This window comes from Eumetopias jubatus, unplaced genomic scaffold, assembly GCF_037043125.1.
Source record: "Eumetopias jubatus isolate StellerSeaLion01/CBP00866 unplaced genomic scaffold, mEumJub1_p1.0 scaffold_7, whole genome shotgun sequence".
In the NCBI taxonomy this organism is placed as follows: Eukaryota; Metazoa; Chordata; class Mammalia; order Carnivora; family Otariidae; genus Eumetopias; species Eumetopias jubatus.
This window is the reverse complement of record NW_028274813.1, coordinates 27,876,704-27,889,886: the sequence shown is the minus strand read 5'-3', so window position 1 is coordinate 27,889,886 and position 13,183 is coordinate 27,876,704. Positions and strand designations below refer to the sequence as shown.

General features: G+C 41.1%; 2 protein-coding genes across 3 annotated transcripts in view; both read left to right on the top strand.

Annotated features, from left to right (window-relative positions):
- The window catches only part of PTGR2 (prostaglandin reductase 2), a 34,452-nt gene extending 23,473 nt beyond the window's left edge, over window positions 1-10,979 (top strand). The window contains exons 8-10 of the mRNA XM_028102172.2: window positions 97-184; window positions 1,925-1,964; window positions 10,808-10,979. Of these exons, the coding sequence (XP_027957973.1) occupies window positions 97-184; window positions 1,925-1,964; window positions 10,808-10,884 (205 nt within the window). The 3' untranslated portion in view covers window positions 10,885-10,979. The remainder of the gene's footprint in view (window positions 1-96; window positions 185-1,924; window positions 1,965-10,807) is intronic.
- Window positions 10,980-12,934: 1,955 nt separating this feature from the next.
- Window positions 12,935-13,183, top strand: part of ZNF410 (zinc finger protein 410) — a 40,599-nt gene continuing 40,350 nt past the window's right edge. The window contains exon 1 of one of the 2 annotated variants that reach the window (XM_028097447.2): window positions 12,935-13,025. The gene's annotated coding sequence lies outside the window, so the exon portion shown is untranslated. The remainder of the gene's footprint in view (window positions 13,026-13,183) is intronic. The other variant, XM_028097455.2, reaches the window with a different exon arrangement.

The following is a 13,183-nucleotide window of genomic DNA, read 5'->3' as shown; positions in this document are numbered from 1 at the left end:
AAAGATTAACAGGTATTAGAGTTCTGGAATGATTTGGTTTTGGACTATTTCACCCTCTAATCTCTGATCATTATCCTTTTTTCTTCCCCACTACAGAGAAAGATTTCTGGTGTTGAACCATAAGGACAAATTTGAGTCTGGCATTCTACAGCTGAGTCAGTGGTTTAAAGAAGGGAAGCTAAAGGTAGAACTTGCTTCTGTTGTTTATCAATATCGTTTGTCTGCTACTTAATATACTTTTATGTTATTTGAATTTATGATGGCAAACATAACTTCATAATAAAAATTCCTACAAAATTGTACTAAATATTGTAAATTAAGTTTACTCCCAGGTGAGTATAACCTCCTAATTGAGAAACTCTTTCCGGTTAGTACCTTTATCTAAGATTTCATTAACCTTTACTTTTCTTAGACTATATTACAAGATAAGTAGGTGTTTTTTTCCAAATTTTAATATTCATTACTTTAACAAATATTTATGGAATGCTACTATGTGTTAGAAGCTATGCTTTCTCAAAAGTCTTATAAGTACCTCCTGGTACCCCTAACCCTCTACCACCATACATCTTTTGTTCCCTCCCTGATATTCTGATATATCTTGGTTGCTGGCTGGAAATCAAGAGTTATTAATCAGGGCTGTAGAGATTCTGACCTAGGATGTTCTTGAAACTTGCAAATGATAGGCAAAGTTATATGTGTGTGTGCTTATGTTTATGTACTTTGTTTTTTGAAAAGAGATTGTATACTTTGTGATACTACCAGTTAAGGATCAGACAGTGGGAAAAGAAGATTTTATTTTTTTATTTTTATATTTTTAAAAGATTTATCTATTCTAGAGAGAGAGAGAGAGAGAGACCGCGTGAGCGGTGGAGAGGGGTAAGGAGAGAGGGAGAGAATCTCATGTAGACTCCCCACAGAGCCCAGAGCCCAGAGCCTAGAGCCTATAGCCTCATGCCAGACTCAGTCCCACGACCTGAGCTGAAATCGAGTCAGATGCTTGACTGACTGTCACCCAGGCGCCCCAAGAGGATTTTATTTTTAAAAATCATTTCGGGTGCCTGGGTGGCTCATTTGGTTGGGCGACTGCCTTCGGCTTGGGTCATGGTCCCGGAGTCCTGAGATCTGAGTCCCATGTCGGGCTCCCTGCTCAGCGGGGGGCCTACTTCTCCCTGACCCTCTCCCCTCTCTCATGCTGTTTCTCTCTCTCAAATAAATAAATAAAATCTTAAAAAAAAAATTATTTCATAGGAAACTTTTCTGTGCTGCCTCCATGAAATGAGGAATATCTATTTTTAGACAAAGTGCTAAAGAGTGTTGCTGCCCTTTGCAAAAATGAAGAATATTACAGTTGACCCTGAGCACCTCAGGGGTTAAAGGTGCTGACATCCTCCCCCTCCATGCAGTTGAAAATCCCGGTATATCTTTTGACTCCCCCAAAACTACTAATAGCCTACTGTTGACCAGGAGCCTTACTGATAACATAAACGGTTGATTTACCACATATTTTGTGTGTTATGTATAATTTATACTGTATTTTTTTTTTAAGATTTTATTTATTTATTTGACAGAGATAGCAAGAGAGGGAACACAAGCTTGGGGGAGTTGGAGAGGGAGAAGCAGGCTCCCCACTGGCTTGAAGCCAGGGACCAGGACACTGGGATCATGACCTGAGCGGAAGGCAGATATTTAACTACTGAGCCACCCAGGCGCCCCTATACTGTATTCTTTACAGTAAACTAGAGAAAAGAAAATGTTATTAAGAAAATCACAAGAAGGGTAAATACATATGTAGTACTGTGCCGTGTTTATAAAAAGGATCTGTGTATAAATAGACCTGCACAGTTCAGACCCATGTTGTTCAAGGTCAACTATAAATAGATACACTGACCTAAAGAATACTATATGTAGGTATTTTGATTTCCAGATCAAAGAGACTGTGATAAATGGATTGGAAAACATGGGAGGTAAGATGGACGTCGATTTATTTATTATATGCATGAGCTTGGCACAAATACTCCCTTTTTTCCTTGAATTGTACTTCACTGGTGTTTTTTTCTTTTTCTTTATTTTATTTTATTTTATTTATTTATTTTTTTGTTTTATAATTTATGGCGTATTTTCTAACATTTCTTCTCTTTTTTTTAAAATTATTATTGTTATGTTAATCACCATATATTACATCATTAGTTTTTGATGTAGTGTTCCATGATTCATTGTTTGTTCATAACACCCAGTGCTCCATGCAGAATGTGCCCTCTTTAATACCCATCACCAGGCTAACCCATCCCCCTGCCCTCCTCCCCTCTAGAACCCTCAGTTTGTTTTTCAGAGTCCATCATCTCTCATGGTTCGTCTCCCCCTCTGACTTACTCCCCTTCATTCTTCCCCTCCTGATATCTTCTTCTTTTTCTTTTTTCTTAAAATATGTTGCGTTATTTGTTTCAGAAGTACAGATCTGTGATTCAACAGTCTTGCACAATTCACAACGCTCACCGTAGCACATACCCTCCCCAATGTCTATCACCCAGCCACCCCATCCCTCCCACCCCCCACCACTCAGCAACACTCAGTTTGTTTCCTGAGATTAAGAATTCCTCATATCAGTGAGCTCATATGATACATGTCTTTCTCTGATTGACTTATTTCACTAAGCATAACACCCTCCAGTTCCATCCACATCGTTGCAAATGGCAAGATCTCATTCCTTTTGATGGCTGCATAATATTCCATTGTGTATATATACCACATCTTCTTTATCCATTCATCTGTCGATGGACATCTTGGCTCTTTCCACAGTTTGGCTATTGTGGACATTGCTGCTATAAACATTGGGGTGCACGTACCCCTTCAGGTCCCTACATTTGTATCTTTGGGGTAAATACCCAGTAGTGCAATTGCTGGATCGAATGGTAGCTCTAATTTCAACTGTTTGAGGAACCTCCATACTGTTTTCCAGAGTGGTTGCACCAGCTTGCATTCCCACCAACAGTGTAGGAGGGTTCCCCTTTCTCCACATCCCCGCCAACATCTGTCGTTTCCTGACTTGTTAATTTTAGCCATTCTGACGGGTGTGAGGTGGTATCTCATTGAGGTTTTGATTTGGATTTCCCTGATGCCGAGCGATGTTGAGCACTTTTTCATGTGCCTGTTGGCCATTTGGATGTCTTCTTTGGAAAAATGTCTGTTCATGTCTTCTGCCCATTTCTCGATTGGATTATTTGTTCTTTGGGTGTTGAGTTCGATAAGTTCTTTATAGATTTTGGATACTAGCCCTTTATTTGGTATGTCATTTGCAAATATTTTCTCCCATTCTGTCGGTTGTCTTTTGGTTTTGTGGACTGTTTCTTTTGCTGTGCAAAAGCTTTTTATCTTGATGAAATCCCAATAGTTCATTTTTGCCCTGGCTTCCCTTGCCTTTGGCGATGTTTCTAGGAAGAAGTTGCTGCGGCTGAGGTCGAAGAGGTTGCTACCTGTGTTCTCCTTTAGGATTTTGATGGACTCCTGTCTCACGTTTAGGTCTTTCAACCATTTGGAGTCTATTTTTGTGTGTGGTGTAAGGAAATGGTCCAGTTTCATTCTTCTGCATGTGGCTGTCCAATTTTCCCAACACCATTTGTTGAAGAGACTGTCTTCTTTCCATTGGACATTCTTTCCTGCTTTGTCAAAGATAAGTTGACCATAGAGTTGAGGGTCCATTTCTGGGCTCTCGATTCTGTTCCATTGATCTATGTGTCTGTTTTTGTGCCAGTACCATACTGTCTTGATGATGACAGCTTTGTAATAGAGCTGGAAGTCCGGAATTGTGATGCCGCCAGCTTTGCTTTTCTTTTTCAATATTCCTCTGGCTATTCGGGGTCTCTTCTGGTTCCATACAAATTTTAGGATTATTTGTTCCATTTCTTTGAAAAAAGTGGATGGTATTTTGATGGGGATTGCATTGAATGTGTAGATTGCTCTAGGTAGCATTGACATCTTCACAATGTTGGTTCTCCCAATCCATGAGCATGGAACGTTTTTCCATTTCTTTGTGTCTTCTTCAATTTCTTTCCTGAGTATTTTATAGTTTTCTGAGTACAGATCCTTTGCCTCTTTGGTTAAATTTATTCCTAGGTATCTTATGGTTTTGGGTGCAATTGTAAATGGGATCGACTCCTTGATTTGTCTCTCTTCTGTCTTGTTGTTGGTGTATAGGAATGCCACTGATTTCTGTGCATTGATTTTATATCTTGCTACTTTACTGAATTCCTGTATGAGTTCTAGCAGTTTTGGGGTGGAGTCTTTTGGGTTTTCCACATACAGTATCATATCATCTGCAAAGAGTGAGAGTTTGACTTCCTCTTTGCCGATTTGGATGCCTTTGATTTCTTTTTGTTGTCTGATTGCTGTGGCTAGGACTTCTAATACTATGTTGAATAGCAGTGGTGAGAGTGGACATCCCTGCCGCGTTCCTGACCTTAGGGGAAAAGCTCTCAGCCTTTCCCCATTGAGAATGATATTCGCTTTAGGTTTTTCATAGATGGCTTTTATGATATTGAGGTATGTACCCTCTATCCCTATACTCTGAAGAGTTTTGATCAAGAAAGGATGCTGTACTTTGTCAAATGCTTTTTCTGCATCTATTGAGAGGATCATATGATTCTTGTTCTTTCTTTTGTTAATGCATTGTATCACGTTGATTGATTTGCGGATGTTGAACCGGCCTTGCAGCCCAGGGATAAATCCCACTTGGTCGTGGTGAATAATCCTTTTAATGTACTGTTGGATCCTATTGGCTAGTATTTTGGTGAGAATTTTTGCATCCATGTTCATCAAGGATATTGGTCTGTAATTCTCCTTTTTGATGGGGTCTTTGTCTGGTTTTGGGATCAAGGTAATGCTGGCCTCATAAAATGAGTTCGGAAGTTTTCCTTCCATTTCTATTTTTTGGAACAGTTTCAGGAGAATAGGTATTAATTCTTCTTTAAATGTCTGATAGAATTCCCCTGGGAAGCCATCTGGCCCTGGGCTTTTGTTTGTTGGGAGATTTTTGATGACTGCTTCAATTTCCTTAGTGGTTATAGGTCTGTTCAGGTTTTCTATTTCTTCCTGGTTCAATTTTGGTAGTTGATATATCTCTAGGAATGCACCCATTTCTTCCAGGTTATCTAATTTGCTGGCATAGAGTTGCTCATAATATGTTCTTATAATTGTTTGTATTTCTTTGGTGTTGGTTGTGATCTCTCTTTCATTCATGATTTTGTTCATTTGGGTCACTTCTCTTTTCTTTTGGATAAGTCTGGCCAGGGGTTCATCAATCTTGTTAATTCTTTCAAAGAACCAGCTCCTAGTTTCGTTGATCTGTTCTACTGTTCTTTTGGTTTCTAGTTCATTGATTTCTGCTCTGATCTTTAATATTTCTCTTCTCCTGCTGGGTTTAGGCTTTATTTGCTGTTCTTTCTCCAGCTCCTTTAGGTGTAGAGTTAGGTTGTGTATTTGAGACCTTTCTTGTTTCTTGAGAAAGGCTTGTATTGCTGTATACTTTCCTCTCAGGACTGCCTTTGCTGTATCCCAAAGATTTTGAACAGTTGTGTTTTCATTTTCATTGGTTTCCATGAATTTTTTTAATTCTTCTTTAAAATCCTGGTTGACCCATTCATTCTTTAGTAGGATGCTCTTTAGCCTCCATGTATTTGAGTTCTTTCCGACTTTCCTCTTGTGATTGAGTTCTAGTTTCAAAGCATTGTGGTCTGAAAATATGCAGGGAATGATCCCAATCTTTTGGTACCAGTTGAGACCTGATTTGTGACCTAGGATGTGATCAATTCTGGAGAATGTTCCATGGGCACTAGAGAAGAATGTGTATTCCGTTGCTTTGGGATGGAATGTTCTGAATGTGTCTGTGAAGTCCATTTGGTCCAGTGTGTCATTTAAAGTCTTTATTTCCTTGTTGATCTTTTGCTTAGATGATCTGTCCATTTCAGTCAGGGGGGTGTTAAAGTCCCCCACTATTATTGTATTGTTGTCAATGTGTTTCTTTGCTTTTGTTATTAATTGCCTTATATAATTGGCTGCTCCCATGTTCGGGGCATAGATATTTACAATTGTTAGATCTTCTTGTTGGATAGACCCTTTAAGTAGGATATAGTGTCCTTCCTCATCTCTTATTACAGTCTTTGTTTTAAAATCTAGTTTGTCTGATATAAGGATTGCCACCCCAGCTTTCTTTTGATGTCCATTAGCATGGTAAATGGTTTTCCACCCCCTCACTTTCAATCTGGAGGTGTGTTTGGGTCTAAAATGAGTCTCTTGCAGAGAGCATATTGATGGGTCTTGTTTTTTAATCCAATCTGATAGCCTGTGTCTTTTGATTGGGGCATTTAACCCATTTACATTCAGGGTAACTATTGAAAGGTATGAATTTAGTGCCATTGTATTGCCTGTAAGGTGACTGTTACTGTATGTTGTCTGTGTTCCTTTCTGATCTTTGCTGCTTTTAGGCTCTCTCTTTGCTTAGAGGACCCCTTTCAATATTTCTTGGAGGGCTGGTTTCGTGTTTGCAAATTCCTTTAATTTTTGTTTGTTCTGGAAGCTTTTTATCTCTCCTTCTATTTTCAATGACAGCCTAGCTGGATATAGTATTCTTGGCTGCATATTTTTCTCGTTTAGTGCTCTGAAGATATCTTGCCAGTCCTTTCTGGCCTGCCAGGTCTCTGTGGATAGGTCTGTTGCCAATCTAATGTTTCTACCATTGTAGGTTACATATCTCTTCTCCCGAGCTGCTTTCAGGATTTTCTCTTTGTCTCTGAGACTTGTAAGTTTTACTATTAGATGTCGGGGTGTTGACCTATTTTTATTGATTTTGAGAGGGGTTCTCTGTGCCTCCTGGATTTTGATGCCTGTTTCCTTCCTCACATTAGGGAAGTTCTCTGCTATTATTTGCTCCAATATACCTTCTGCTCCTCTCTCTCTTTCTTCTTCTTCTGGGATCCCAATTATTCTAATGGTGTTTCATCTTATCGTATCACTTATCTCTCGAATTCTGCCCTTGTGATCCTGTAGTTGTTTCTCTCTCTTTTTCTCAGCTTCTTTATTTTCCATCATTTGGTCTTCTATATCACTGATTCTCTCTTCTGCCTCATTTATCCTAGCAGTTAGTGCCCCCATTTTTGATTGCACCTCATCAATAGCCTTTTTGATTTCGACTTGGTTAGATTTTAGTTCTTTTATTTCTCCAGAAAGGGTTTCTCTAATAACTTCCACGCTTTTTTCAAGCCCAGCTAGTATCTTTAAAGTCATGATTCTGAACTCTAGGTCCGACATCGTACTAATGTCCGTATTGAGTAGGTCCCTGGCTGACGGTACTACCTCTTGTTCTTTTTGCTGAGGTGATTTTTTTCGTCTTGTCATTTTGTCCAGAGGAGAATAGATGAATGAGAGAACAAAATGCTAACAGGTTTACAACGTCCCCAGCAAATATACTGTATACAAATCCGAAAAGACCTGAAACCAGGGGAAAAGAAAGGGAAAGAAAGAAAAAAGAAAGAGAAAAAAAAAAGATAAAAGAAAAAAAGATAAAAACAAAAACAGAACAATACAAAAAAAAGCAGAATGTGATCAAATATGATCAGGCTAGTGCATAGATCAGTGCCACACACTAGATTTTGGGCGTATTTTGGTCTGTTAGAAAAAAGTGCCTCCTAAAATTTTAAAGGAAGAAAGACATATATGTACAAAATAAGTGTTGATACAATGAAGGGATGGAAGATGATTGTAAATATGAAAATTATAAAAGATTTTATAAAAGGACTTGATAAGAAGTTGTTTGAAAAAAGAAAGAAGATTTAAGAAAAAAAAAAAGGAAAAAGGGAGAGAATGTGATCAGGCAGGAGACTAGAACAAAGCCATACACTAGTGATTTAGGGTATATTTTGATCTGTTAGAAGAAACTATCTCAAAATTTTAAAGAGAGAACAACTTATATATATATATGCCAAAAATAAGGGTAACTACTATGAAGGGATAAAATATGACTCTAAAAATGAAAAATAAAAAAATGTTTTTTTTTTAAAAAAGGGATTGATAAGATGTTGGTTGAAAAAGGGAAAAAGAAAAATAAAAAAAACAGTTAACAAAAATTAACTTTGATGAACTAATGAATCATGGTAAAAAAAGGCCATGAATTCTATGTGCAGTATTCCCCTAGCGCTGGAGTTCTCCCGTTCTCCTTGATCTGTAAACTTGGTCTTGGCTTGCTGGCTGTTCGTGCTGATCTTCTGGGGGAGGGGTCTGTTGCTGTGGTTTCTAAATGTCTTTGCCGGAGGCTGAATTGCCCCGCCCTTGTCGGTCCGGGCTAAGGAAGCTGCTTGGGTTTGCTCTCAGGAGCTTTTGTTCCCTGCAAGCTCTCGGTACAGCTTTGAAGGACCAGGGTGAAAATGGTGGCCTCCCAATCTCCACCCGGAGGAGCTGAGAACTCGGGGCCCCGCTCCTCAGTGCACCCCCAGAGAAAAGCAGTCACTCCCGTCTCCCTGGTCTCCGGCCGCACTCCGTGCTCACCCGGCCTGTGACCCAGCGTTGCTATCTCTGGCACCCGACCCCGTGTGGAGTCTCCAAACCCAGCAGATCCCTGCGGTGCGTTCCCGCGCCGCTCCTCCCCGGGACGGAAGGGGCGTCTCCCCAGCTCTGCCGCTTGTTGGGTCCCTGCTGGAGGAGCAGTGGCCCAACTGGGCCGCGGATCACAGTTTATGGCAACCCGGAGCTGAGAGCCCGTGCCTCGGCTCCGTCTCTGCAGCCGGCTTCCCTGCTCTGATACCTGGGAGCTCTGCTGCACTCAGGCACCCCCGGTCTTTCTGTGACCCCGAGGGTCCTGAGACCACACTGTCCCGGGAGGATTCCACCCCCTGCTTAGCCACTGCAGCGATGTCCCTCAGCCAAGCCAACTTCTAAAAGGTCCGATTTTGTGCTCCACGGTTCTACCACTTGCCAGAAGCGGCTGGCGGAGGCCCCTCCCCCGCCATCTATCCTCCCGAATATCGCCTCGGATTCACTTCTCCGCACGTCCTACCTTCCAGGAAGTGGTCGCTTCTCTGTTCAGAGAGTTGTTGCTACTCTCCTCTTCGATCTCCTGTTGAGTTCGTAGGTGTTCAGAATGGTTTGATCCCTATTCAGCTGAATTCCTGAGAGACCAGACGAAATCTAGGTCTCCTACTCCTCCGCCATCTTGCTCTGCCTCCTGTTTTTTTCTTTTTAAAGCATTTCTTTCTTTCCTGTAAAACCACCCTGCGAGTTTACTTAAATATCTTCATCAAACTTCGTTAAAGTTCAGCTTAGAGGTATTTAAGAAGTATTGTTTTCATTTCAAATCATAAAATAAATGTTTCTTTGGTTTTGAAACAAGTTACGAAAAAAACGTAAGAATCATGAAAGTCATTTAGCTTCTACGTAACTTTTTCAGATTGGTTTTATTTATTTGAGAGAGAGCGCCAGTGAGCATGAGCAGGGGGTAGGAGCAGAGGAAGAGGGAGTAGCAGGCTCCTTACTGAGCAGGGAGCCCAAATGCTGGGCAATCCCAGGATCCTGAGATCATGACCTGAGCCCAAGGCAGACACTTAAGGGACTGAGCCACCCAGGTGCCCCCAGGTTGAATGGTTCTAAGGCATCATAAGATTATATTAAACAGATTTTCAATATTTAAGTTTTTTTTTAAGATTTTATTTATTTATTTGAGAGAGAAAGAGTGAGCATGAGCCACAAGTTGGGGGGGTGGGAGGGGAGACAAGGGGAGAGGCAGACATCCTGCTGAGCAGGGAGCCTGGCATGGGGCTCAGTCCCAGGACCCTGGGATCATGACCTGAGCTGAAGGCAGAAGCTTAAACAAGTGAGCCACCCAGGCGCCCCTAGGTTTTTTTTTTCCTAATATACACAGATTTCAACATTCTTTGTTTCAAATGAAAGAGATTAAACTGATTTTTTGACTTTTATAGAAAAAATATTTAATACATTTGATCAATATGTTTACCAAACAGAAATATAAATTTCACTCATTTTCCTGGCATAAACAGATGTGTATTTTACTTAGTAAAACTTTATGATTAGATTTCTATTTTTTTTAAAAGATTTTATTTATTTGACAGAGCTAGAGAGCACAAGCAGGGGGAGGGGAAGAGGGAGAGGGAGAAGCAAACTCTCCGCTGAGCAGGAAGCCCATGGAGGGGCTAGATCCCAGGACTCCAGGATCATGACCTGAGCCAAAGGGAGATGCTTAACTGACTGAGCCACCCAGGTGCCCCAAGATTTCTATAATCTTTTTAATTTTTGGAGAGAGTGCGCGAGTGGGGATAGGGAGTGCGGGGACGTGGGGGGAGGGAGAGGCAGAAGGAGAGAGAATCCCAGGCACGCTCCACGCCCAGCACAGAGCCCAGTGTGGGGCTCCACCTCATGACCCAGAGATCACCACCCAGAGATCAGGACCTGAGTGGAAATCGAGAGTTGATCACTTAGCCACCCAGGTGCCCCAGATTTCTATTATTTTTAATAGTTTTTGGAAAATTGATTTTCCTGACATTTTATCCTCATACTTATTCTAGTCTTCAGACTCTGTAAACAGTGAATATTGAGGTAGATATAAGTATTTATAGTTTGGGTAAAAGCACATTTTTAAGATATAAATTGGGTTAGTTTATCTTGTAACTTCTTTTCATGACAGTTTCCTTCTATTCTTAATATTAAGATCATCGCAGAAATTATTCAAATTAACTGTTTCATGTACTAATAAACATGTATGATAGTGATATTCATGTTTTCATATAACCTAGATTTTTTTTCTTTCTAGCTGCATTCCAGTCCATGATGACAGGAGGTAACATAGGAAAGCAGATAGTTTGCATTTCAGAAGAAACCTCTGTGTAATCTGTATAAGCATCTTTATCAAGGAAATATACAGATTTCTTTCCATTTTGCACAAAGATTTTTAAGATACATTAAAAAATATCTTAAGAGTACAGATGGCTTTTTATTTAAATGTGATCGTTGGTAATATTTTCTAGTTGCATAATTTTTTCCTATATCTTCAATATCATATGTGTTTTCTATATCCAACATGATTATTTACAGTAATAGATTGAAGTCAACATGACCTATTTTTCTTTCTTTTACTAAAACTGATATATGATATTTGATCAGATATTCTGAAACCACCGGAGATTTGATATAAGTGCTTAATGGATCAGCTTAATAAGTCAATTTTTACAGTTAACTTTTATTTAAAATAGAATGCTTGAGAAGACACATAGTAAATATATGTTGACCTGAAAATGCTTTACATAATTCTTGAACTGTAACTTGGTATAAGAATAGAATTGGGATGGCTTTTCTATATTGTAGATGGAAGAGATTTAATGGCAGAGCATGTGTTGGGGTTTGGGGGGAATTTAGAGCTTGTGGAGCAGTTTTTAGGATAGGAGAGCAGAGGTTTTGTGTTGAGAAGAAAACAGGTCAGTCAGGTTGATGAAAAGACTAGTTTATTACAGAGGATTATCTGTTTGTGTTTTGCTAAATAATTTACTGTATAGCCTAAAAACTCAAATACATGTATTGATAAAAGCATGTTTGTTTTAGGTTAGCAGTTACATACTGTCAAATAGTGTAAAGATTTTGAGGGCAAATAGATAAAAACATCACTTGAAGTTTTAAGTGATCAGAAAGATTTAGGCAACAAAGACAGCTTTAGAAAATGACAGGACTGAGCAAATTAACAATTGGTTGTAAACATGAGTGTTCAAGATCTAATGTACCTCTAAATAAGACGGTTTGTTTCATTAATTATAATCAACCCTTTACAATAAAATTGAAGATATTTTTCAAGTGTTGTGCTGGTTTATGGTCACCTTTTTACACCCTGCTATATACTTTTGTCTGCAACATTTGTAGGACATAGATTCAAACTGTGTGAGTCATCAGTCACTCCAGCTGACCTCAGTGTCCTCTTCTTTTATATACCTTTCCTGGATCATTTCATCTCCAGAGAGCGCTGTATGTTGATAACTCCCAAATCTGCATCTCTATTTCTGACCTCTTACTTGAGCTTAGGACCTCCCAAGTAAAATATCCTGTTGGCATGCGGGATAAACTGTTTATCTAAAGAGGAATCACCTTCCTCTTACACGTTTCTGCTTTGTTTTTAAATCACCATTGTGCACCCAAACTAATACTCCGTCACTCATTCAGATGGCCTGTCATCAGGCCTGTCAACGCTGAAAATGCCTTAGAGAACTCCTTTAATTCCCACTGCCACTATTTTAGTTGAGTTCCTCATCCTTTGGCACACAGCAAGTATTTAAAAATTAGTAATTTCAAAGTCTCAACCGCATAAAGCTCTAACGTGATGGCATCCAGCCTGGAACTCAAGTGTTCTAGCCCCCAGTGTGGGTATTCGAGAGCTCTTTCCATCCTCATATAGGGATCCCAGACTCTAGGGAATTGATATTAGAAGAAAAGTTGTACACCTGAGTCTCAATTCTTACCCTGTCCCGAATGCAATGCAGAACTAGATTCTGCAAGTTCCCTTCTCAGGCAGCGAAGCTTTGAGGTCCTCTTCAGTGAGAACTTCGGTAAATGTTTAAGTAGTGCTCTCTTTCTCGCTGGCCTCCATTGTAACTAGTTTCGCTCTCAGCTGACAGGAAAAACTACCCCATCTGCTGCTGCAAGGAAGCAGTGATGTCACGGCTGGAATGAACTGACCCCGTTTTCGGGCGTCGCAGATCGCCGGGCCCCAAGGCCCGGAATGAACAGGGCTCGGGAGACCACAGCTCCTAGCGTCCGGAGGCCCGGCCCTGCGCAGACAGCCCGGCCTCCCGCCTCCCTCCATCCCTCCACGCCTCGGGCGGAACCCCCCAGGTCCAGCCTGGGGCAAGCGAGTGGGTGTGAGCGTTGGGGGCCGGCCAAACTTCCTGTCCCGCGCTGCCGCTGCTTCCGGCGGGAGCCGGAAGACGCTGTGTGTGGACGGAATTCGGGACCGCCTTGACGGCTAGCAGGCTGCCCGGGACGGGAAGGTGAGCTCCGGTCTGGGCCAGGCCACACCCGCGCAGCTAGGTGGTCCCCGAGAGGGAGGGAGCCAGTACCGGCTCCTCAGGGGCTCGGGCCGAGTTCGCCTCCGGAGAGGACAGGGAGACCGCCCCCCTTGGGCACCCCTCCCAGATCTGGCGGGCCC